The sequence below is a fragment of the Polyodon spathula genome, chromosome 12 (genome assembly GCF_017654505.1).
Source record: "Polyodon spathula isolate WHYD16114869_AA chromosome 12, ASM1765450v1, whole genome shotgun sequence".
Classification (NCBI taxonomy): Eukaryota; Metazoa; Chordata; class Actinopteri; order Acipenseriformes; family Polyodontidae; genus Polyodon; species Polyodon spathula.
The window spans coordinates 37563538-37590038 of record NC_054545.1 but is presented as its reverse complement, the minus strand read 5'-3'; the positions used below and the strand labels follow the sequence as shown (position 1 = coordinate 37590038).

Below are 26501 nucleotides of genomic sequence, written 5' to 3'. Positions count from 1 at the left end.
TGCATTAAATAACTAGTAAAATATTTTTCACACAAACATTTAACAAAAAGATCAATGAACAATAAACAATAAAACCTCCATTCCAGACGTGCAGTTGTGAAAGAAACAAATGTACAGCAAACGCATTGCAGGGTTTCATTGTGAAACATCATATCTGCTACACCACTAGAATAAAGACAGCTCTCCGCTTCCTTGCCTTATTGCTCACCTCCCTCGACCCTTCCATCTCACAAGTGTCTTTGGGATCAAAGCGTGTTACTGACTGCAAGCCTTGTCAGTCAACAGGGGAAGCAGCTGGTTGGTTAAAGACAGATAAGGCGGCACTGAAGGGATGGGGGCAATTTCACTGAACAATTGTTCCTTAAAGGGCTAGCAAACAGAGATTTCTTTAATCAAGTTTTAAAATAAAAATAAATATATTTTTTCTTCAACATGACTTTCCTTTAAAACATCTATAGCGAATGAGAGCGAGTACAGCAGGTATGATGCATGAAATAATTAGCATAGCTACAACCACTTTAAAAATGGTTAACACAAACACACATCTAGAGAGAAATATACTGTGTATCTCTATCTCTCTCTCTCTCTCTCTGTCCCCTTTCTCCAGCCCCTCTGGTGTTCTTTACACAGACATAATATTCCAGAGGCTAGCGAGAGTCCTTCCTGCCTATGGCTTTTCTGAAAGGCAGACTGAGCCGTGACAGGCCAGTGCGAGGCAGCAGCGTGCGCACAAAGCCCAGGAAGAGAAAGAAGAAACAGAGGGTGTAGTTCATGCAGCGATGGAGGAGAGAGAGAGAGGGGGGGTTGGCTGGAGGGCACTGACCTGGGGGGCTCCTCAGAGATGCACACATGTTTAGTTTAGCGGGGCAGTTGGCTGGCTGGCTCGGGCGCTGGCACCCCCTGCAGTAGGGTGGCGCTGGGCTCTGTCTGTCCTGCCTCCCCATTCACAGCAGGCTGATGTTTTCCAGGCCCCTTCTCCATCAGCTCGTCTGCAGGCATGTCAACTCTCTACTTCTCACACCTGCGCTTCTTAATGCGATCCTTATTCACCGCTGAGAAACAACAAGAGCAAACTTGTTTTGTAACTTATTTTTTTAAGATGTTATAAACTCTCATAATTCTGAGAAATAACAAGGACTACTATAAGTCTGTGCATTTATTTACAAACCGGTGTCTTGTTTCACTCAAATTTAATTGTTAGTTGGAAGTTATGAACTGTCTTAACCAGTAGGTGGCATCAGTGACTGCTAATTTATTACAGGGAAATACACAATGCTTTACTATGCGCAAATCAATATTAACTGATGCCTGGCTCACAAACACTCAGATTCATGTTGCCACTTACACCTCACTGTACATGAAACAATTTATTGATCTGTCTCATGAGAAGCGCTCTGCAGCTCGTCCAGTCTGACCCGCAGTTTCATGTTCTCTCCCTGGCACAGCTTGAGAGCCCTCTCGCTGCCAAGGAGCTTCCTGTACACCTCCAGCACCCTCTGACTCTCCGCCAGAGCCTTCGTCCTCTGGAGGGACAGTTCCTGCCTGAAGATCACATATACACAAACACCAATTAACTTTGTACACCTCCTGGTACCCCTCAATTCAATAAAGTACAATACAATACAATACTAGCTGCAGTAATATAAACAGGTCACTTTATAACCAAGCTCAAATTTTCCAAATTGGTTCTGCATTTCTTTACTTAATCCTGCTTTGGAGTAGTGAAATGAACAGCTCTCATATTGAAAAGAAGAAAGTAAATAAAAGGCTCACTTGGAAGCAGTAAGCTGCATTTTGAGCAGTTCTGTGTAGTAGGCCCCATCAATATAAACTTGCTCTCCTGCTGAAGCACAGCTCAGCTCAGCTCGGCTTTGTGGGTCATCCATAAAAAAAAACAAATTACCCTTCCCTTAATAAAATGATTGCAAAGTGTAGGTATCACATTGTAAGGCACGGTAAAGCATATCTTTAAATATGGCAATCTATGATGAATGCATAGTAAAACTATAGGAACACACGATGCCCATTTTCCAGGCAGCTTGTTGCTGTACAGTAAAGTCCAGAGAGATCTGCTTTTTGTTTGCGATCTGATGGACAAACCCCCCCCCAAAAAAAAACATTGCATTGTTGCACAATTAAATCTTTAACAGTTTTTTATTTGTGAAAACTCACCAATGTTCTTTACATTTAAACAAGAGCAGGCGTTTGTACATAAAATGCGTTATTCAAATCGCCCAGTAACAACTCTTGAACGAGGATCCAGAGGTTGCCTAATTATTATCTGTATCCTCGGCTCATGCCAACTCAGGGAATGGAGGCTGGAGCATGTGTCCTCCTGCCAATCCATCATTTTTCACACTGCGGATCCACAGCGAGGCCACCAGACCTACAATGCTGGAGGACAACACAGATCTGGTGGCTCCACTGCAGAGCCACAGGTGCCCTATCGGCCACAGGGGTTGTTAACTTGCGGTATGCCGTGGATTCCCCTGCCATCCTAAGCCCTCCCTACCCAGGCAGCGCTCGGCCAATTGTGTGCCACCCCCTAGGAACTCCCAATCACAGTTGGCTGTGACATAGCCTGGACTTGAACCTGCGATCCCCAGGCTATAGGGCACTTCCTGCATTCCATGTGGAGCGCCTTTACTGGATGCGCCACTCGGGAGCCTGCCCCCAGGATTATTATTTTATACTGAACAGCAAATTAGGTACAAAGGTCCAGCTGGAAGCAGAAAGGAAGTCGCAGCCTGGGTTAGTTTCAGCTTGTCAATGGCAAAAACATGCTTAAAAATCACCAGGCTTGTGACTAGCTTGCACGAATTGACAGTATGGTAATTGTTTTTTTTTAATATTTTAGCCGCCACCACCATACCATCTTATAATCAGTTACACAGCACTGCATTTAGACTTCTCAATAGGTTTGGACAAACATCAGAAAGAGGACTCAAATCAATCTCAACACCAGAGCCCCAGCTGTGTGAAGCTCAGAACACACACGGGAGAATTCAGCAAAGCTTAACTCACAACAGCAAAAGCTGTCTCAAACTGGAGTGCAACCTGGCTTTGCTGGTCCTGAATGCATGGTTTAACTAATTCAGTGAGTGGGATTACTTCTCTTCCATTACCCTTTAAGACCTTTAAAATCCTGAAATAGCATGCACTGGCCATCTGTCTAATTATGTCATTCACTACATGGGCAGCTGCTTAGAAAATGAAGTGCAATGTAGAAAATTGCACAGACACACTGTAGACTGGCCTGCAGTTATTACTGTACTGGGGCAAGCCAAAGGGTTACACAGGCATCAGGATAGATTGTGATACTGGTTATTTATTTATTTTTTTAACAATGAAACAACATTTTATACGTCTAGAATGTGCTCAGCAGTATTGCATAATAACTGGTGGACTGAATCAGTCCAACAGTCAAGAAATGTGTTACTGAGAGTGAACTGTACTGTACAGCACACAGTACAGAGCTGCTAAGCATTTCAACAGCATTGTTATCATTACTAAATCATGGCTCCATTCATCCTCAAGTATAGCGCTAAACAAGCCGTGGTCTTCAGGGGGGCATTCTAATACAGAAGCAAGGGAATGGGAAGTGAGGGAGGCTTGGGAATGCTCAGCAAGAACAGCCCTGAAAGGCTGCACAATAATGCAGTGCTCTCCAAGGTAACTGGAGCCCAGGGGAAGGGGTTAGAGATAGGGGAGCCCCTTTCAAACACACAACGCGTTCCTGGAGCTTCTGGGAGAGCTGGGCGCAGAGGGAAACACTGAACTACCAAGTGAATCCAGTGCCCAGTGAGACGTTTAAAGAGAACTGTCTTTGTGGTCTAAGGCATTCAAAACGCATGTGGATATAGACTAGTCTTCACACACTTACTGAGATGGGATTCTCATCCTTTTTTTGTAGGTTTGTTTTTTTTTTTTTTGCAAAAGACTTAAAGTCAACATCACTTCATTTCTACTATTTTCTTATATAAAAATGACTTTTATAGTATAATGACAACTTGTACAATGTTAATTCTTAAAATTGCCCTCCTATCTTTTCAGTATCGTCATGAATAAAAAGTGTTTGAATAGAAGATGAGTCAGCCCAGTAACAAAACAGTGCCAGCTTGTGTGCAGAATATTGATGATCGGTTTAACTCTTCATGCGGTGTTTATTACAGAATATCCCGCTGTTGCAACCTTGGCATGTCATTATTAGCCATGACGAAATCTTAAGTAAAAGATAATAACATTCGGCTAAAAAACAGCTAGGTATTTTAATCAGATGGAAATACAGTATTGTACCTTTACACCCGTCTCGTCTGTCCACATATGCCTGATTTTAGAATTGATTTTAGAATACATTTCATATTCGGAATGGAGTCCAATAATGTAGTCCACGACAGGAGACATGTATTTATTAAACTACTCTACACAGTAGTGTAAACTGGATTAATTTAGCAAAGCGCCAGCGATATCAAGCACACGGTGTTTGTTTTGCACTGAACACTTCTGCACTGTACCCTGGCTGTGCAATGTGTACATCGTCGCATTTCCGAAAAGAAATAACTTGTAGGTCATTGACCCGACTCTTGATTGATTTAGTTTAGCTTGTCCATTGAGACGCTTCACAAGAACTAATACTATGCACGCATATTTTGCAATCATTCATAAGACACTGCAATTTAAACGAAGTAACGTTTATAATAACACACACAAAACAAACCACTATACTGGAAAAGCAATATGCAAAATGTGTATGTATAAGCGGTTTCAACCTGAGTACAAATAAGATCAATATGGTACACGTATATAAATATATTTCGAAAACTGTATATTTAGCTCCACATGTTTTAGTGTAGTCTCCAGTCTAGACCCTTGACGCCGGATTCACACACAGCGCTGTCTTTATAATGTCCGTTAGTAACGAGCGGCGCAGATAAACGCTGCCAATGTTTCTCCTTTTCATCCGGGAGACATCTATTCTCGTGCAGAGGAGCCCAGCTTCAACCCGGCTCGAGCTTCAGTGTTAGTTACCTCAGAGATTCAGAAACAGAGCTGAAGACAGTGAAGTCGGTGCGCGATTTCAACTAATTAATCTTAAAAAAAAAAGTGCATTTAGGTTAGCATAACTTCAATACCAACATACCTAGGTAAGTTGAATTTAATTGTAATATTTGGGTTTAAACAGATCATTTGAGCCTTCGTTTTTATTCTAGAACATACTGTGGACAGTCATAATGTTGGACATCAAAGTCCCACAACAGCAAACAGCGAGTACTGTAATTTTACTGTAAGGCAATTATTTATAACCCTGTAGATTCTGTCCAATCGTTTTTTTCCGTTTAAAAAACAAACAAACAAATAAATCCAGAATCAAGTGGTAGGTTGTTTTCCGTTTTTAAAAGTATGATAATAATAATAAAAAAAGGTTTCGTCTTGTTTATCTTTTTTTTCTCATATTGCTTGTTGCAAAGAGTTATATACAATCAACCCCGGTTAATATAACCTAAAAGTGACTTCAGCGTACATTGTGACAGTAAGCGGAGTTAACCAATAGCAAAACAACTAGTACGAAATTAAACCAATGTAACCAGTGTTTGACTCCTACTTTCCTCTTGCACTTAGTAGTAGAATCCACTTCAGTTAATCATTTTGTACATGCTATGTTAAACAGATTCATGTCAATTTTGTACAGTACGTTTTTTATTTAACCCTCCTTAACTAGCGCGACGTTTAAACAGCTTCAGTGTTCTGTATGTTGTTTAGCGTTATGAGATGTGATAAACATTAAAACATGTTATTGCTTAAAGATGGCAAACTGCTATGTATTTGGATTCTGGAGTAGGTGTTTTTTTTTTTTTTTTACTTCGTTTTGTAAATTATTGTATAAATCTGCCATCGCCTTGTTCCGGGTTACTCATCTCAGTAGCTCATCTGATAAATTCACTTTAATTAAACAAGGTTACATAATTTCTAAAATGTTATTTAAGACTCTTGTGCCCCCTGTGGCCGCTACTTGTCATCACATTACCTCATTTTACGCACACCACACACACGCATCCTCCATTTTAAGGTAGTTAGCTTGATGCAGCACAGCATTGCCATGCTGTAGAGAACTGCAGCTTGCAATTGTTGATGCTCTGCTGAACCAAACAGAAGACAAAAAAATATTCGAACTAGCCTCTACCTCTTTTTAAGCGATTTTTTTCAACTAGCAGACGTGTAAACGAGCGATTAAATAATACAACAAAAATAACTACATGAATAACATGCTAGTAAAGGGGGGTTACGATACCATATTTTATGTTTAGTGGGATTACCAGTTTCAAAAATATCCAATGGCGAGAAAGAGAGAGATAGAGAGGGAGAGATAGATAGATAGATAGATAGATAGATAGATAGATAATGCCCTGCTATCCACGTGTGTCTATGTTTGTACAGGAATTATGCAGGGCTGCCAGAAAACAAAGGCAGGGCTCAGTTAACCGGTAACTGTATCCATGTTAATGATAGTCTTCTTCAAATCAATTGCACCAGTCGTTCCAACGCTTCCTAAATAATCCCAATAGACACCTATATAAAATGCTGTGCAGCATTACAACATGCGTGTGCGGAGTGTGATGTATTTAAATGTCAGGATGTAAGAATAATAATAATAATAATAATAAACGTATGTAAAGTTATAATAACTGCTTTCCCGAAACCTCGATCAGAACTCACCTTGTATTTATCTGTGGACATTTATACAAACGGATTATGAACATCATTTTAAATAATTCTCTCAAAACTATGATTTTTTTGTTAGTTGCAACTGGGTTTCTGAGTGAAATTGCAACGCATTTGACAGAAGTGAAGAGTCGCGTTCGCATTTTTCAAATTTAACAGGAAGTACCCAAATCAGATTTTTAAAAACACATAAACTCCTCCTCAATTTATTGTTGTGAATTGATTGAAGTTAAAAAAAAATCGGAAACCATCCATTTACTGTTTATGCAAGTCATGGGGGGAAAAAACAAACAAACAATAAAAAAAAAACTCTGCATTTTGTATGTATTCAGTCTCATATAAATTCTGTACAGACTATCTACAGTAAAAAAAAAAAAAAAAAATCAACACAGTAACAATTCTATAAAAATGTTTAATAAATTCCAGTCCTTGTTTCCCTGCTCCCCATTACCCTTGCATATTGTCTTTATCTGACACACACGAGGGCCGGATTAATAGGAACCCCCATAGTCCCCACTACCTCTGGAGTAAGGGGCGCTGCTTCTACCAGAGTAGTTACTGCCTTTCATCGCCCCGTAGCCGGAGGGCTGCTGGCCGTAGCTACTGCCAAAGTCACTATAGCCGTTTCCGTAGCCATAGTCATCCGTATGTTCGCCGTAGCCGCCGCCGCCCTCGTAGCCTCCAGTGATCCCGTAGCCACCTTCGTTCCCGTAACCTCCACCGTAAGAGTCAGAATTGTCCCCGTAACCACCGCCATAACGGCCATCATTGCCCCCGTAGCCAGCACCATAGCTGTTGTATCTACCGCCGTAGCCATTTTGACCTCCTCCGCCTCCGCGCCCTCCTCTGCCCCGGCTTCTCCTGCCGCCGCCGGCCTGCATCTCCTGCCTGGAGAGGGCCTTCTTCACCTCCACTTTGTGCCCGTTGATGGTGTGGTACTTGAGCACCACGGCCTTGTCGGCAGAGTCGTTGTCTTCAAAGTACACAAAGCCGAAGCCTCGCTTATTGCCCGTCTGCTTATCAGTGACCACTTCTGCCTTCTCCAGTGTACCGAATTGGGAGAAGTAATCTACTAGGTGTTTATCCTCCACGTCGTCTTTCAGGCCGCCGATGAAGATTTTCTTCACTTTGGCGAGGGCCTCGGGTTTGCCGGCGTCCTCCCGAGGCACGGCTCTCTTCAGCTCCACGTTGTTGCCGTCTACAGTATGAGGCCTACCCGCCATTGCTGCATCAGCCTCCTCCGCAGTCGAGTAGGTCACAAACCCGAAGCAACGGGATCTATTGGTCTGCGGGTAATGCACAACAACGCAGTCGGTTAGCTCCCCATACTGCTCGAAGTGCTGTCGCAGTCCCTCGTCCGTCGTCTGCACGTTCAACCCGCCGATAAAGAGCTTGCAAAGTTGAGAATTCTCCATATTTCTTTTCTCTCTCTGATATTTTAACAGACCGGCTATATATACCTAGGGCAGACAGTGCTATAATCTGATTTTAACTTTGCACTTTTTAATGGTAAAACCGGGGAGTGTCTCATTTCGTGACGCTGTAGAAATAGACAGGCGTTAGGTACCACCTCTTTCCATCCCCTCCCCTAGCCTAGTAACCTATTGCCTATTGATCACATTATCGTTCAATCGCGGAACCTCACATTGGGGTCTCCTGTGTGGTCCCCGCCTGCAGAGAAATTTGAGATGTGTGTGTGTGTGTGTATATATATATATATATATATATATATATATATATATATATACCACACACACACACACACACACTAAAAAGTCTAATTAAAATATCGTAACCCTGTTCCATGTTTAAATACTGGAAACTACAGTATGCAAAAACTAATAAAACCAGCGGTGCAGCAGAAAAGTTATAGGCAGAAAAAGGGCAATTACTGTTATGACACCATTGGCTGTTATTCATTTGGATGGAAAATATTATTTAGTTAAGAAATTTTTACAATGTGATGCCTAAATATCTATTTTGTGTTATTTTAATATTCCCCATCTAACAGTCTTTGTATAGATACTGTTCACATATTCAGCTTGTCCAGAGCTCCACTTACCCTGCATTCTGCTGTGCTAAGATTCTAGACCACTACGGTTTAGAATAACAGCAGTACACTGATATTGTAAACTGCTCCCATTTTGCGTCCAATGGCCCAGGCAGAGGGTACACTGTTATACCAATACACAAACACACATTAAGATTTATTCCATGTTAAATCTGCAAAGGAAAATAGGTTGTTAGCAGTCTTGTAGGCAAGAGAACTCTTACTGTAACTGCAGACAACCACATTGCATTCCCCTTGTTTTAAACTCATGTCTTGGCACTTGGAATGAGGCAGGGGTTAGGCAGCATGTTAAAGGGAATTGAATATCAAGACACTGCAAGGTGTTGGGACATTAACTTTACAGCAGATCCATTAACATAAAAGATCCCCCCCCCCCTTTACATCTGGCAGGGGGGGGGGGAATACTGTGTATATTTGCATCTAAATTGAAAGCAATACCCCCCCCCCCCAAAAAAAAATAACAAAAGGTCCTCTCCTGTCTAAGTCTGAATTGTAAGGCCATTTGAGAAGTGTCTGTGTGCTTAACCCTAAATACTACTTCTGCAAAATGTACATTGGTGTTTGTAGCATACTTGGATTTTTACACCCCTAATTATATCCAGCAAACCACTCGCGAGAGGGTGTATCGATAGAAAATGGTGCTTAAAAAGGAAACTAACACAGCCAGCCAACTACAAACACAAGTCCCTCCACTAAATGCCATGTAGTGATAAGCAAAACACTTCATTATGCAGCACACATTTATGTATTTTTTTTAAATATATATATAAAAAAAAGGGGGGTGTAGAAACTTTTTTTTTTAAATCATTTTATTACAATTAAACACAAAAATCAATGAAAATACTTCCCACTTCTTCATTAGGAGTGCATTGCTTTTCCACTCCAGCACAAGTCCAATCAAAGTAAAATTCAGCATACATTTCTAGTCAGAAATTAGCCTTAATGTAATTTATATAATATATACAAAAAACCCACATGACAGCATTAGTCTGGACTATCTTCAAAGTTATTTTTATTTTTTTTTGCTTTACCACATTCTGTTCTGCACAACACACATTAAAACCACAATATATATTTTAAAAAGTAAATCAGTCTCTCTAGTGAGCTTGCATTCACAAAACCGAGGCCGAAGCATGATATTTCCATCATTTCAAGAAGGCGGCAGCAGCTTCAAGAAGCAAGCTGAGGCAAGTTGCTGTACTGAATCTGCGTTGCACACAAGTCTTTTACGGAAGCGCCGTAGTCCATACAGGTAAAGATGCCTAAAACCAGACTACCTGTACCAACAGAAGGGACAGAGACAACTGGGAGTAGTTCCTGTGAATACCAAGCAAAATAAGGAGGTACTGTTAAAGGATACTGCTAACCAAAAATCAAAAGAACACAAACCATTTTAAGTGAGCAAAAATAAAACTTACCCAGTGTAAGACTCAACTGAATTACTCAAACCCCCCCCCCCCAAAAAAAATAAAATAAAAAACATGCTGCTTTATTAAATTGTTTTGATTACATGCACAGGCCAAATTATATTTTGTTTACTGTTTCAATGCACAGAAACATTCACTGAATCCTAATGACTGTGGACGCATTTTTGCTTTGCGTCTGTGGGGTTAAAAGCAGGTTGGCTTGGTGTAAAAACTATGGACATTTGAAGAGATGGATGATAGACACACATTATATATATATATATATATATATATATATATATATATACACACATATACATACATACATACACATACTTAAATTGACAAGTAACTACAGGAACATTTTAAATGGTTGATTAGTTCCCATGGCAGAAAAAGTTTAATGTGGTTTTATTAAACAAGTGTGAAATCAACTGATCATAGAGGATTTGTTAATTTCATTACCAAATGATTAAGGCCAATTGTTTACTAGCCATATGATACACCTTGGTGGTTTCACCTTCTGCCACAGTTAACAGCTGATCCCTTTACCTCGGCAATACTGGCACTTTAAGGATCTCCACAAGCAGCGCCTCTTCTCTGAACTGTTGTAGATTGTTCCCAGCAAAGTGGTTGGACAAAATCTGGAGATGGGGGGGGGGGGGACAGGACACAAAATAAAAGAATGAAGCCAGACTAAGTCATGATTGGATTACTGTAGCTGATGCTACTGAAAAGACAGATGCAACACATATTTGAAGGGATGGGAAATTGGGAGCATTACTGGGAAAGAGCTTTAATAGGTTATCCACTTTCAATATTTAAATCTATTTTCTAGAAGCAATGCGGAGACCACTGATTTATAAGTCAATATATAGTACAGAGATGCTCAGGTTCTACAAGTAATAAGTAACAGTAATAAAATAGGCACACCATTTAAATTGTGATCATGAACTGTATTGTAAAATATAACTAAAGTCACAAACCTTGCATGTTAGTGCTCTGTTCTCCTGGTATAAAATCTGTGGTGCTCATGCAACAAGTCACCCCTGGAACGCATAGCCACAATGGAACTCACTATTTAATACTTGCTGCAATAGGGATGCTCTTGGATACACAATGGTGTTAAGATACAGCAAGGCTTTGTAGACCGTGCTTAACACAAAACAAAGACTTGACGATTAATAAGATACAGTAAGGAACCGTCTATCCTGGCCATCCAATAGTTAGCTAAAGAAATGAGAGATATTCTGGTTAAACATATAGCATAGTGCACAACAAAACCACCATAATAAGAATGTAAAAAACAAACATGGGACGCATATGTTTTTTTATTCATTTAAGCATGCAAGATCAGGCAATTCTCTCCACCTGTTAATTGGGAGGGGTTTGCTAGTTGTCTAAAGCAATTTTCTCCTTCCAGAATTCAAAACATACATTGTTTTAAGTCAACACTGTGCTAGAATGGAATTTGAGGAGCTATTGATCATGCAAACACAGCTTTTCCTTCCCTCATTTTAAATTCCATAGAACAGCTTCAGAAGTGTATTTAAAACAGCTTTAGATTAAGTTTTTATAAAAAAAAAAAAAAAAAAAAAAGTGTTTAGGGACTACTAACTAGGGCACATTTCAATGTGGAAAGATGCAGTGGATTAGGGGGCCGGTATGCACGCAAGACAGACTCCTATGCTTATAGGAACATGAGCTTCCTCAGTAACTGCAAGCCTCCTCATAGAGTCGGGTTTGGGGAGAACTTCTGATCAGTGGTCAAAACCCCTTGCACCCATAGACTGCAACTTAAGATTTGGAGCCAAGGTGGTGCAGGTGTCTGTGACCAGAAAACTACTTTATTACCGGTATGGTACAAACAAAGCTGTTCTTTTCACACTATGTATTTTACCACTGCTTACATAGAAAAATTGAAATTACAAATGTCAACAAAATCTATTTAAAAGGTCTGTCACTGTATTTCTAAAATACCAATTTGTATAAAAGGTTAAACTTTGTGTACAACTTGCAATGTCAATGTACAAAACCTGTATTTGTCATGGAATGTACAGCTTTGTGAAACACACTGATGTACTTTCGCTGTGAAGGAAATATTACCTACCTTTGTTTCCAATATGCACCAATTTAAAAAATGTCATAACTCAAAGCATGCATAACTGAAAACATGTCAAGGCTGAAATAAAGTTAACCTTTCTATTTGTCGATTTAATAAAACGTTTATTTATTTATTTTTTTTAAATGGGGGGGGGGGGGGGGGGGGGGAAGAGACATACAATTTACCAGTATTTCTTATTAACAATACTAAGAGATTTTGTACTAAGAATTATACAAGGAGACATTAAAAGGTGTACGAAGATGAATTGCTCTTACAATTGAATCCCTCGAGTCCATTTTGTTTAAATGATTTAAGTCTGTGAAACTTTGAATAAGTCTTGCCATAGTCTTGCCAAATCCTCTGAATTGTTTGAAGCTCGGGTGTGCGCAGATACAATACACCAACTACTGTCCATGTAAAAATTAACTACTGTTGTAGCAAATATTTAAACATACATGCTTTAAAAGGAAATAAAATCACATTGTTTAAACACCGAGAAAAGTTAAACATTTTTCGTAGTTTAATCCCAACGGCAGTGAACCCAAGTTTCTAGACACAATCCTTAGTAGATGAACATAAAATTACACGCTGCACGGACAAGTTCAAATCAATTTAAGCCATTAAATACTATTTTAAAACGTTTTTCGCAAAGCTGGTATCCGTTACCTGCAGTTAGAATTAAGAAAGCACAGTATTCACCCGAGAAATCTCTTCTGGTACTACCGTACTAACTGCAACCGAATTTCGTGCACAGCTAAGGACTAAAACGTTCTCAAGTTCACTGCAATTGACGCATTAAGTACTTTGAAAAGGGTCCTGGAAATTCCACACGTAATATGCTTAAATACAAAAAGAAAACCCAATTAACTATAAGATAGAAATACACTAAAAGGTGAATAAGCACTACTAAACAAACGAGACATCTAATCTCCATAAGATGTATTTATTATAGATATACAAAAAAGGTTAATTATGGTCTGGGACGATTACAAAAACTCAGTAACGGAGGCGCGGGGGTTCAATTATCTATGGTCAGGGACTGATTAATGTTTTACTCAGTTAATTGCCCCCCCCCCCCCCCCCCCCCAAAAAAAAAAATAAGAATAAAAATCCAAGCGGTCAGATCTTAACCCTGGACGAGGAAAAGGTCTAGCGAATTAGGAAAGGCGACGACATCTGCTTCTACAGCTTTGTAGCTTGTTGTACTGCTGCTAAACACTGGTGGCCATTTTAAGTAGTCGGATTGCTGGCAAGGATTTCCCTACCTGTTAGGACCAGCCTGGGATTGTGAGGTCTCCTTTTTCTCAGTGCTACGACAGGGTGTTCAGTGTGCCCGTCAATCCCATTCCAGAATTCGGGCAGACATTTAAAGTATCGAGTTATGTTTGTGGGGAATCCAGTATATGGCCGTGGGCTTTGCTTCTGGCTTGGTGATGGAGCCGCTCTTTGTGTAGCCACACAGCGGGAGCGACGCAGGCCTCGCTTTAGTAGGAGCCTCCATAGCCCCCCCTGCCGTAGCCGCCGCCACCTCTGGAGTATGGTGCGCTGCTTCTGCCGGAGGAGTAGTTACCCCCTTTCATCGCCCCGTAGCCGGAGGACTGCTGGCCGTAGTTGCTGCCAAAGTCACTGTAGCCGTTTCCGTTGCCATAGCCGCCCATCTGGTCTCCGTATCCTCCTCCGTAGCCGCCACTGCCCCCGTATCCGCCGCTGCTTCCATAGCCGCCACCGCTCCCATAGCCACCGCCATAGCCGCCATCATTGCCCCCGTAGCCGCCGCCATAGCTGTTGTACCCGCCACCTCCCCTGCCACCGCCGTAGCCATTCTGTCCTCTTCCGCGCCCTCCTCTGCCCCGGCCTCCCCTGCCGCCGCTGGCCTGCATCTCCTGCTTGGAGAGGGCCTTCTTCACCTCCACTTTATGCCCGTTGATGGTGTGGTACTTGAGCACCACGGCCTTGTCAGCAGAGTCGTTGTCTTCAAAGTACACAAAGCCGAAGCCGCGCTTCTTGCCAGTCTCCTTGTCGGTGATCACTTCGGCTTTCTCCAGTGTACCAAACTGGGAAAAGTAGTTTGCTAGGTGTTCGTCCTCCACGTCTTCTTTCAGGCCGCCGATGAAGATTTTCTTCACCTTGGCAAGGGCCTCGGGTTTGCCGGCGTCTTCCCGGGCCACGGCTCTCTTCAGCTCCACGTTGTTGCCGTCTACAACATGAGGTCTACCCGCCATTGCTGCATCAGCCTCCTCCGCAGTCGAGTAGGTCACAAACCCAAAGCAACGGGAGCGCTGGAGCTGCTGATTTTGGACAACAACGCAGTCGGTCAGCTCCCCGTACTGCTCGAAATGCTGGCGAAGGCCGTCATCTGTGGTCTGGACGTTCAGACCGCCGACAAAGAGTTTGCAAAGCTGGCTCTCCATTTTGTATTTCTGGGATCACAAGACTAATGCTAACTTCTTCTCTGAGCTAGTACTGCTAAGCAATCTAAAACGAGGCTGCCACTGCGCCTATAAATGGTTGACGTGAGTGTCTCTCTCTCTCTCATGACGTCACAAAGTCCCTCCATTTTTACAAACCATTCATTGGTTGTATTTTGTTGCGTTCAAAGATCCCCCCCCCCCCCCCCCCCCCCCCCCCCCCCCCCCCCCCCCCCCCCCCCCCCCCCCCCCCAATTTTAGAATGGTATACACGGAACGTGCCAATGTTTGAGTAGTAGACGAAGTTTAAACATTTGTAAATGTAATAGCTATATATATATATATATATATATATATATATATGCTATATATATATTATATAGATTTACTATATATATATAAAAAAGGAAAATATATTTTTCTTACCAAAAAGGAACAAGGATTGGTTTTCTCCTGTTTTAGTTTTCTTTTTAGTCCTGACAATAACGATTACATCCCTGTTTGGATGTTATACTAATTATCGAACTGGAATTTTTATAAATCAAATATATATATAGACTCCTATAGCATAGAAGTCTATATATATAAGCACTCCACAAATCTGGCCTGTATGGTAGGGTGGCAAGAAGGAAGCCATTACTCAAGAAAGCCCACATTGAATCCTGTTTTGAAGTATGCAAAAAAACACTCAGGAGATTCTGTGGCCATGTGGTAAAAAGTTTTGTGGCCTGACAAAACTAAAATTGAACTTTTTGGCCTAAATGCAAAGCGTATGTTTGGCGTAAACCCAACACAGCGCATCACCCAAAGACCACCATCCCTACTGTGAAGCGTGGTGGTGGCAGCATCATGTTATGGGGATGTTTCTCATCAGCAGGGACAGGGGCACTTGTCAGGGTAGAAGGGAAAATGAATGGAGCAAAGTACAGAGTCCTTGAGGAAAACCTGCTGCCCTCTGCAAGAAAGCTGTAACTGGGACAGAAGTTCACCTTTCAGCATGACAATGACCCAAAACACACAGCCAAAGCTACACTGGAGTGGCTAAGGAACAAAAAGGTAAATGTCCTTGAGTGGCCCAGTCAGAGCCCCAACCTAAATCCAATCGAAAATTTGTGACATGACTTAAAGATTGCTGTCCATGAACGCTCCCCAAGGAACTTGACAGAGCTTGAACAGTTTTGTAAAGAAGAATGGTCAAATATTGCCAAATCTAGGTGTGCAAAGTTGGTAGAGACCTATAACCAACAGACGCACAGCTGTATTTGCTGCCAAAGGTGCTTCCACCAAGTATTAACTTATCCAATTATGATCTTTCAGTTTTGTATTTTTAATATATAATTTTTTCTCAATAAAAAAAGTTTTTCTCTTTAACATTGTGGAGTATGGTGTGTAGATACGAGGGAAAAAATCCTCCTTTAAATGCATGACACTCTGAGGCACTGACACAACAAAATATATATTTATATATGAACATTCCTCTGTAAGTCAATGTGCAGCTTTAAAACTTAAAGAACAGCATCAGTCTGCCTAGCTATTTCTACCATGCTAGCTGAAGAAGGCAGAAGCCAAAACATTGCAGTTAATTAAATGTCAGTTTGCTAATTACTTTTCTTCCTCATTATATATCGGTATATATAATTTAAAATTTGATTCAGTAATAATATAATGCACATATCTTTGTGTCAGATTATAAAATACAATACTTAAAATATTTAAAAAATAAGAAAAAAAATACTGTGTGCTTTTCCACAACAAAAATGTGGAGTGTTAGGTGGGTTTACAAAAAAAAAACCAACATAGTACAGTCATTTTAAGATAATAAAAAGTGAACATGTCAAACCCTATTGTTACAAAGGGTGTTTCTAGTTTTGAACCCCGTCTTGTGTACCAGCCATTGCATTATGATGTTCAATTTGTATAGTTTATAAAGATATGCTTTATTTATTACATTGTTAATGCATGTTCTTACCCAGTATAAATTATCCTCAAAGTATTTAGTTGGGTTGTGGCATATTTTTGAATGCCTGTACATTGTAATTGAAATCAAAGTGGTACAATGATTGATAGCTAGACAGAGATAGATAGATAAGAAGACAGACATAGATAGATAGATAGACAGACATAGCTAGGCATTGTAGCATGTTTTAAAACACACCAATGAGTGGTGGGATAGTCAGTGTTTTCTGACAAAGGTGTCTGTCTTTTATTAGATACAATTTGTATCTTATAATGTATCATTTTTTATCTTATAATGTATTTTTATCTTATAATGTAATCTGTTGCAGTGGGCCTGGTTTTCAACTTAATTTATTATTATTAAATCAATTTCGTATTTAGCTTTTATTCTTGAATAACACTAGATTGTACATGTTCCATAATCTGGGTTATTTACACTTTTACGCAGTTCAGCACAGGCACACAAGGATTCAGATTTTGCTTTGTCATTGTTAACAACTGTTGCACCAATCAAGTGGAAGTGCGGGGTGAGAGGCTGGGTTTTATGTTGGTACATTAACACAACAGCGGCGAGTCATTGACAGATATGATCTTTCACAGAAATGCCCTCATTCCTTTAGTCTCCCCTCCCTGCAATTGAACTAAAAATTTAAACCATTTTCTGAGATTAAACAGCATCAGGTATATTATATATTTACTAATATAAATAAAACACTCACTTTATTAAGAATTTTATGAAGAAAACATATTTTCCACTGTCTAGTACTTGTGTTTTTTTCCATGAATCTCATTTTCTTTTTTTCATTTGACTTATTTAATCTTTCCTTAGATACCTCTTCGATTGATAGCCTCACCAGACCTTTACTAACCATATCTCATAAACAAAGGCATATCAGAGAGGAATAAAATAAATGCAACAATATAAAATTACCCCAACAGTGGCTAGTTCCCTTTCAATTCAAAGGCAGCCACCACCAGATAGTTATGAGATATTCCTGCCCTTTGGGTAGGTATTGATGAGCTCTACCAGAGCTGCCGAAAGGCCGCTTCCTGTGATGACGCATTTGGTCCCGCTTACCGAGGGAATAAAACCATCACTCACAGGAAGAGCCTCCTCTTTTTCCCTCTCAAGACGGATTTCCTGGAATAAACGACTTAAAAAAGATAGTCCTTTATTGCTTTTCTGTCTTTCCTAGGCCTCCCCGCTTGCGTGGGATTTTTATCTGTCTGTCGTATTTGTGAGCAACTGTCTGTGCAGTCATCCGCGAATGATTGTCTATTCTTTCTGAGAGTACATGTGTCCTCCTCGGGGCTAGGCTTTGCTGCATCCCTACTGTCGAGTAGTTCTGCTGGCACAGACCCGCTGCTATGGTGGTTAGGGCCTTGTACGAAAGGTGTACTCTCCCTCCCTTTGCAATCTTTCTGTGTTTTGCTGTCTGCTTAAACTTTCCCACCATGGCTTTGGCCTTGTACCCCCACCCCCCCCAGCGGTGCATGCTACTCAATGACCAGGTGTGCCTGTGTGGGTTGACCACACAGTAGGGTAAACACCTTGCGTAGCGGCCGTCCCAGTGCTGCGGTACCGCGGCGCGCGCAGAGCCCGTGAGATAGTTTTCCTGAGAGTACACATTTTCTCCTCAGGGCTAAGCTTTACAGTATCCTGCTATCGAGTTACCCTTCCATCCGTGTTCTCCTCCACGGGGCTAGGCCTTGCCACATCCCCATTGTCAAGTAGTTCTGCCGGCTACAGGCTCGCCACTGCGATGAGTGAAGAAGGTGTACTTTCTCTCCCTCCTCTATCTCAGAGGTCAGGTGCTTAGAGTAGTGACAGACGGTGCCATCTCCTCTACGGTAGTGCACAATACGCTACAAGGTATGTGGCGCATTTAGTGCCCTCGGTATGCACAGTGCACCTAGTGCACATGTGCTAGTACCTCTACCACTCTAGTGCAATTACATTCGGTACGCAGTTCACATAGTGTAAAGTACCTGGTACGCATGGCGTTTGGGACGCACAGTGCAAGCAGTGCACGTTGTGCACGTTGCGCTAGTTGCGTAGGCACTGCTCAACCTAGCTTATAGCTCACAGTGCTGCACAGTACCCAGTGTATGCAGGGTACTCGTTGTGCACGGGGCTCAGCATACATGGCACGCGCGGTGCACGTAATGCACTATGCTCACATAAACTGGTACTACTGCTCATAAGGTGCAGCACGGTACGTGGTGCAGAAGGTGCCCATGGTACTCGGCGCACGGTGTGCAGTGTTAATACCTTTCCTGCAACTCTAGTGAATGTACACACTACGTTAACACTTTACAGTGTTCAATGCAGTGTAAACAGTGCTTCAGTGCTAATGCACAAAGCCAGGCCTATGTCGGGGTCCCATCCCTGTACGGCCTGCATGTAGTGCTTATGGTACTCTGTGCGCATGGAGCTCGGTAGGCAGGTGTCTAGTACGTCAGTCCACAGGTGCCTCGTTGCCCTCTGCCTGTAGACGGTGCTCACTCCGCTGTAGGCTATGCGCTGCCCCGGGCGTGTGACTGCACATAGTCCAGGCTAGACACCCCTGTCCAGTTACTACGCAGTGTTTACTCTTTTTCTGTGTAACAGCCTACATCGCGTTGTGATTGCAATCTGCTTAAAACCTTATATTGTGAACCTCCACCGGAACCTGGTTCTGCCATGCCTCGCTGTGGAGTTGACTGCTGAACTGCCTCAGCCCGATCTCTCTGCGCTTAAAAATTTCAGTTCACCCACGTTGCCGTGGTGTCTGTTGTACTACCCTCACAGCTTGCTGTTGTGTACGTGTTTGTGTGGTTTTATTTCACTGCCTCGCAGTTTAGAAATCAAAATAATATAAGCGCGATTCCTCCACCGGGACCCAACTCTGCTGCATCCTTATGTTGAGTTGCTTACACCAGTTTGTTTCAGCCTGCCTACTCGGTGGGCTGATAAAAACAAAAGAAAATCAGTTACCCACGTTGCCTTGTTTACCTGCACAGCTTGCTCTGGATTGTGTATGTATTTGTTTCTTTACTGCCTTGCAGTTTAGAATTAAGAATAATACAAGCATGATTCTCCACCGGGTCCCAGCTCTGCTGGCCCCGCTGTTGAGTGGCTTCCGTCGGCCTGTTTCAGCCCGCCTAATCGGCGTGCTGTTTTTAAAAACTGCTATTTTACCCTAACAACCTTGATGTTTCAGCCTGCATACTCGATGGGCTGGGAAAACAAGACAAAATCAGTTACCCGCATTGCCATGGTGACTGTTATTTTTTACCTAGAGTTTGCTGTGGTGTGTGTGTGTGTGTGTGTGTATTCATTTCTTTACTGCCTTGCAGTTAATAAATAAGTAAATAATAAGCGGGATTCTTCCATGGAAACCCAGCTCTGCTGTGTCCCGCTGTTGAGTTGAATCCGCCGGCTTGTTTCAGCCCTCCTACTGCGCATGCTGTTTACAAAAACAAAACTGTCACACGCGCTGCTGTGGTGACTGCTATTTTACCCTCACAATTTGCTGTTGTGTGTGTATGTGTGTTTTTCTTTACTGCCTTGCAGTTTAAAAAGAAAAAGTAATAGCAGCGTAATTCCTACACCGGAACCCAGCTCTGCAGGGTCACACTGTTGAATTGAATCAACAGGCTTATTTTTGCCTGCCTACTCGGCACGCTTGGTCACCCGCCTGGCATGGTGAATGTATTTCTCTCATAGCTGAATGGCTGTGTGTATTTTTTCCTATTACTGCCTTTGAAGTTTAAAAAAGCAGTACACTTTTATTCCTGCCTAACATCCTTGAGCCTGTGCTCCACTCTGGCATATGTTATGCTCTACCACGTTGTGTGACTGCACGTGGTCCAGGACCAGGTTATCGCCGCTCTGCACCATAGTGCAGCACCATGCACTCCCCTGTACTGCTCTCCTGATTGCCTACCGCAGCCACTCTAGCCTGTGTATCCGCCCTGGTATATGCTATGCGATACTCCGGGTTGTGTTGATGCCTCGGTGCACCATTAGTGTATTCTACCTCACTCAGTGTCCTCGGTGCATCTGTACCCTTGGTGCCTGAATGCTTCATACACAGCTGAGCCGTATGCGGCGTTGGGAGTCCCTGGCCAGTCAGCAGGCTCAAACCCTCACTGTGGTCCAAGCTCAGTCGATAACACCCAGAGCTGACCCCAACCCTGATGGTCGCCCCGGATGTTACAGAACCGGATTTCAGCTTTTCTGAGGAGGACCATTGTGATTATATCACGGCCTCATGGGAAAGTGGCTGCTTCCTTCAAAAGCAGCCCCTACCTCCCCTGACCATTACTTTGGACCAGCGGTTAAGCAATTGCTACAGCGCTCCCACTGAGAATACAAGGCGCCTCGGCAGGTAGAGAACAAGACACTGGCGTCCGCTGTACTTGCCAGGCCCGGGGAATGGTTTATCACACTGTCTGAAAGAACGTGAATTCCACGTTCCTATGGGTCCAGCGCAGAGGAAGTAGTTTTCCCTTCTGTGACTGACGGCCACGGCTTCGTTACCCACCCAACTAAGGTTACTCCACACGCACCTGATCCAAATGTGGCTCAGTGCCTTCAGCTCCACCCCAAGCTCGAAAGACACCATCAGCTGACCATGTCTCTCCTATACTCGGAAGCTCTACGCTGATGAAGGCAAGCCTCTCGCCTGAGGGAAGGCGCAAGGATAGGAGTGATACACAACAGTCAATTTGTGATGACAGACGCACCCTACTCTAGTTGGGGAGGGGGTGGGGGCAGTCTGGGCAGGTAGAGGCGTTTGTGGACCCTGGTCAAATCGCTGGACATCACTGCACATAAATGCATGGAGCTGACAGCAGCCCACGAGTGGCCTAAAGCGTTTTTGTACGCTTTCCCGCCTATACCGCTGCTCCCAGCTTTTCCCGAAAAGTCAAGTTAGAGAAAGTGGCCCAGGAGAGGTTGATTTCCGACCCTGTGCCAGCTGTTGCATGGCCAGCCCTGGGAGATTCCACTTCGTTGGATCTCCTCAGTCAAGTGAAAGGCTCTATTTTGGCACCCGGAACCAGGCAGGTTCCGACTATGGGTCTGGCCCCTGAAAGGCACCGCTGGCTAGCACTAGGGCTATTGGATGCAGTTGTGGGAACAATGCAGAGCACTAGGTCTTTGTATACCTATAAGTGGAAGTATAGTGTGTCTGGCCGGGAACCATGACCCCATTACATGCCTTATGCTAGTCATTTTGAGTTTCTGCAAGAACTGCTCGATGTTGGAAGGTCACCTTCCACCTTGAAGGTGTATTTAGTGGCTATGTCTGCTTGCCATGCCCCTGTAGATTCTGTGTCTCCAAGTGTGCATTTTTTGGCTACCCATTTCCTTAAAGGCGCACGGCAATTACGCCCTCCTAGGAGGACTGTTCTCCCCGAATGGAGCCTTAATATTGTCCTAGAGGCTCTCACGAAGGCCCAGTTTGAGACTTTGCACTCCATAGAGCTGAAGTCCATGAAGACAGCCTTCCTCTTGGCTATCACCTCCACTAAGCGGATCAGTCAACTACAGGCGCTGCCTATACACAGCTCCTGCATGCGTATTTGGGAAGATGGCAGTAGGGTGTCACTGTGCACCAATCCCGCTTCCCTCCCCAAGTTGATTACAGCCTTCCACATCAACCAATATGGGGTCTTTTCATCCTCCTCCATTTGCTTCTACGGAAGATGAGAAATTAAATTTCCTCTGACAAGTGCTGGCATTGAGATGCGACGTGCGCATGACAACTGCTCTGCGTCAATCTGACCAGCTCTTTGTCTGTCACAAGACACAGACATTAGGACTGCCCCTCTCTAAGCAGCGTCTGTCACACTGGATTGTGGACACAGTCTTGACTGCGTATGATGGTGCTGGCTTGCCCCCTCCGTGTAGGGTAGCCACACACTCTACTAGAGGGTTGGCTACATCTTGAGCCCTTTTCAAGGGCGCTTCGATGTCAGATATTTGTACTTTAGCTAGCTGGGCTACACCGCATACTTTTGTCAGGTTCTACTGTATCAATGTGGTAGACCCTGCACTGCCTTCTGTAGGCACAAGGGTCCTTGAGGGTGTAAGTTCACACCACTAACCCCTGGGTTAGACAGTGTTGTGCGTCCCTCACTTGCTGCTGTTCCTTCTCCTTCGCGACGGCTTTGCTATAGGTTATCCCATACCTATCTGGTGGTGGTGGTCTTCGAATTGAAAGGGAACATTAGGTTACCTACCATAACCCTGGTTCCCTGAAAGAGAAGACAACCACCACCCGCGAGGTCTCTTCAGTCACCCTCACGGGTTGGATGGAAAAAGAGGAGGATCTTCCTGTGATTGACGGTTTTATTCCCTCAGTAGGCGGGACCAAGTGTGTCATCACGGGAAGGAGCCTTTCGGCAGCTCTGGTATAGAGAGCTTAGCAATACTTACCCGAAGGGCAGGAATATCCCACACCTATCTGGTGGTGGTCATCTTCTCTTTCAGGGAAACAGGGTTACAGTAGGTAACCTAACGTTCTATACTTTACCATTGCTTTACCTCTGCTCTTATAAAAGTTTCCCACAGTAAAAGGAAAGTGTAATAAAGCATGGTGAAAACATGACATATGTAAGAATTGTAAAAATTAGAGAGACGTGGTAAAGCATAAAAATAAAAAAAAAAACATAACTAATTTTGGTCAACTACAGTAAATGCATAGTATAACCATGAGAAAATCACTGCAAAATTACTGTGCAACTTTTATAATGGTGCACTTGCTGCAAAATCAGACCCTAAGACATGGATCCAATCAAATAATATCTGCTTTATTTCCTGGTTCAATGGCGTCATTGAAATCCCACTTTCCATAGGCGCAGTAGATATGTGTTTTTTACCTTAAGGACTGATGTTTTTTGACACCTTTATAACTGGAAGTCTGGCAGTTTCATTGAATAGTGCCATAAAAACAAGAAATGTGGCACAGTATACACTAATTGTGTTCTTAAACTTTATATGACCAAAAATAAGCCCAAATACTAAAAAGTACAAAATTGTATTTACTGGATGTAAGTCAGATGTTATCTAAATACTGTGCCATGGGGCTCTCTATAAAATACTTGGAAACCAAACACTGCAATATAGTTAGGTTTGCGTTTACACCCCACCCCCTTAGACCTTGCATTAGTTCAACTGTAAACCATACAGGGACATTTTCTAGTGCTGCAAACTATGTGTGATGCCTCCAGTTAAAAGCTGTGTTTGAAAACATTTGCAAATTAATAAGGATCAACTTTGCAAGTGAACTAACCTCAATTTTCTTCTGAAATGCTGCAGACTCGTCTACACCAATAGTAATTAAACAAAGTAATAATTAGATAAACCTCAGATAAAATGAACCACTTTACTTGAACAGTCTCAAAGAGACAATAAAGAGTTTCAGAATGAATGAAGTAACACAAGGCACTGTCCTGCACGGTTTATTATTATAAAATAAAACTGTACAAAAACCAGGACACGGCACTTGATGCCAAAATAAATACACAAACAAAACGGACTAACACTTAAACCAACAGTGCACTAACAGACAAACACGGTGAGTCAAAACAACGGTTATATATTTACGTTTAGTTATCGTTTTTCTTTCTCCTTCTCCACACCTGTTCTCCACTCACCGAACACACAACCCAGAGTGAGTGAAAACTGCTGCTTTTATGCAGCTGTACCGAGACTCGATTGCTAATCAATCATTCAATTGGAGTCTCGGTACAACTGCACATGAATTAATAAAGTGCAATTCCCTGAGTTCACATATTATTACATTTTACTTGCCTGTGCAATCCTCGTGCCTAAATACAAATATACTTTTTAAACACTCATGTTACACAGACACGTTTATATCCTGTGTACCAATGACTATACACCAACATTAACACACAACATACAACACAAAATACACACAGGGGCGGGACACTTTGCCACATGTCTTCAAACAGTTAATTTCAATACCTACTCTACTATTAAATGTTGAACACTTTTATTTTTATGAATTTGGCACAATCAATAAGAGTGCAAGTTTAAACAGTGTGGTTTTGTTTCCTGTAGTCAGTTTATGAATTATGAATTTTATCAATGCAACAATGCTAAATGTAGTTAGTGTTGGAGCCCCCTGCAGTGTTTACAAGCACCACATTATCTTTGCTTTGTATTTTCTGATTTGGTACTTAAAAAAGCAAGTGTACCATCAATGTGGTATTTCTTTATTCAAAATATTTAGACCAGGACAGACCCTAGAGGGAGCATGTTGTTTTTGCAAGAGACAGATGCCTTATTTCAGCAGAAGGGTGGTTCAGTTTGCAAGAGCATGAAAGCTTGAATGTAGGTGGTAAGAAAAGTTGTTGAATGCGACAAGTAGCCTGGCATTTGCAAACGCTATTACAATGACTTAGTATCACTTTATCCCCGTTGCCAGGGCTATGTGCCGAGCACCCCTACCACACACAATAATAACTGGTGCTAAAGAATGTCCTCACCAAGTATTTTTTCTATGTAAAACTGTGATGTATGTATGCAGCGCTCCAGATGGTTTTGGGTAATTTACTCTCCAATTTAGACACTATGTGAGTAAAATGTATCTTGGATGAGTACAATGAACATTACCTTGAAGTCATGAACACTGTACATACTTTAATGCTAACTTATGGCGTATACATTAACTGCAGACTTGTATTTTAACTATGTTACAATACAGCTGTGAAACAAACATTTTTAATTCCAATACCGCAGATGTTATATACTTAACAAGTCTGCATGCACATAATAGATATTAAAACACCCAGTACACAGCTTATGTTGAGCGCTGTATGCTGTATGACAGGTAAGCATTGTCATTGTCACTGGTGCAATTGATTTGAAGAAGACTAACATTAATATGGATACAGTTACCGGTTAATTGAGCTCTGCCTTTGCTTTCTAGCAGCCCTGCTTAATTCCAGTTACGTTTGGTATGCATGTCTGTACAAACATATACACACACGTGGATGACAGGGCATGACTGAGTTGTTCACAGCAGCCTGCTTGAACAACATCACTCACATGATGTTTTCAGGTATCAGGGTTACAAACTAACAATATTATGCTACTAGTCCAAAGGACTAGTACCTTTATAAACTTGCTAGTCCTTATGTGAAGTGCCTAAGTTGGAATCAATAACGACAGTTGGGGGTCCTTAATGTAGACTTAGATTTTATTTAGATAAAAAATAAACAGTTATAATTATTATTATTATTTTTAACAATTAAGTACCTTCGTAAATGCTCATACAGATCGATCAATCACCTGTTTGCACCTTGTTACTGAGCGACTACTGTCTGTCTGTACTATGTGCTGAGAAACTGACACTGACAGCACCAGACTGGATGACAGAGGAAAAAAATTCTCTCATCTGTGTTGCCTTGCCGACCACAAAGCTCAGCCTGAAATTGACACCAATGACACAAATAAAATGTTTATTTTATTATATATTACATGTTTTGCTATTCACAAAAACGCTGGCTGGCTATGAATTACTGTCTACAATAATTAATGTACTCACGTACACTTGCAGTCTTCACTAAAGTCCCAATTTAAAGACAGTACGTTTTACTGTAGCTCTCAGGATGAAATTGTTAGCTAGGTGGCAATTAATTTTTTAAATTAGCAGTACAGTAGAATCTGCCAGCACTGATGGACGCTTTATCTACTAGATTTAGATACTAATGAGAGTATTACAAATACAAAAAAAAAAACCCTGAGGGAAATGCAGATCTTTAAGAAAGCTGGGAGACTTTGTATAAAGGGATTTTATATTTTTAAACGCTGGAAT

General features: G+C 42.1%; 2 protein-coding genes and 1 long non-coding RNA gene across 3 annotated transcripts; all 3 read right to left on the bottom strand.

Moving 5' to 3' along the window:
• Positions 1-6969: 6969 nt before the first annotated feature.
• On the bottom strand, positions 6970-8254 carry LOC121324646 (heterogeneous nuclear ribonucleoprotein A0-like). Its single transcript, XM_041266750.1, has one exon. The coding sequence runs from the start codon at positions 8133-8135 to the stop codon at positions 7212-7214; it is 924 nt and encodes a 307-aa protein (XP_041122684.1). The 5' UTR covers positions 8136-8254; the 3' UTR covers positions 6970-7211.
• Positions 8255-9786: 1532 nt separating this feature from the next.
• Positions 9787-13301, bottom strand: LOC121324619. Its single transcript, XR_005951249.1, has 2 exons — positions 10750-13301; positions 9787-10108 (listed from the first exon to the last, which is right to left on the bottom strand). It is a non-coding gene; the product is annotated as an uncharacterized LOC121324619 (long non-coding RNA).
• Positions 13302-13360: 59 nt separating this feature from the next.
• On the bottom strand, positions 13361-14779 carry LOC121324774 (heterogeneous nuclear ribonucleoprotein A0-like). Its single transcript, XM_041266948.1, has one exon. The coding sequence runs from the start codon at positions 14710-14712 to the stop codon at positions 13786-13788; it is 927 nt and encodes a 308-aa protein (XP_041122882.1). The 5' UTR covers positions 14713-14779; the 3' UTR covers positions 13361-13785.
• Positions 14780-26501: the final 11722 nt, after the last annotated feature.

What these genes read in the sequence shown, in the direction of transcription:
- LOC121324646 (XM_041266750.1), bottom strand. Translation starts at nt 8,135, where the DNA reads ATGGAGAATTCTCAACTTTGCAAGCTCTTTATCGGCGGGTTGAACGTG.
- LOC121324774 (XM_041266948.1), bottom strand. Translation starts at nt 14,712, where the DNA reads ATGGAGAGCCAGCTTTGCAAACTCTTTGTCGGCGGTCTGAACGTCCAG.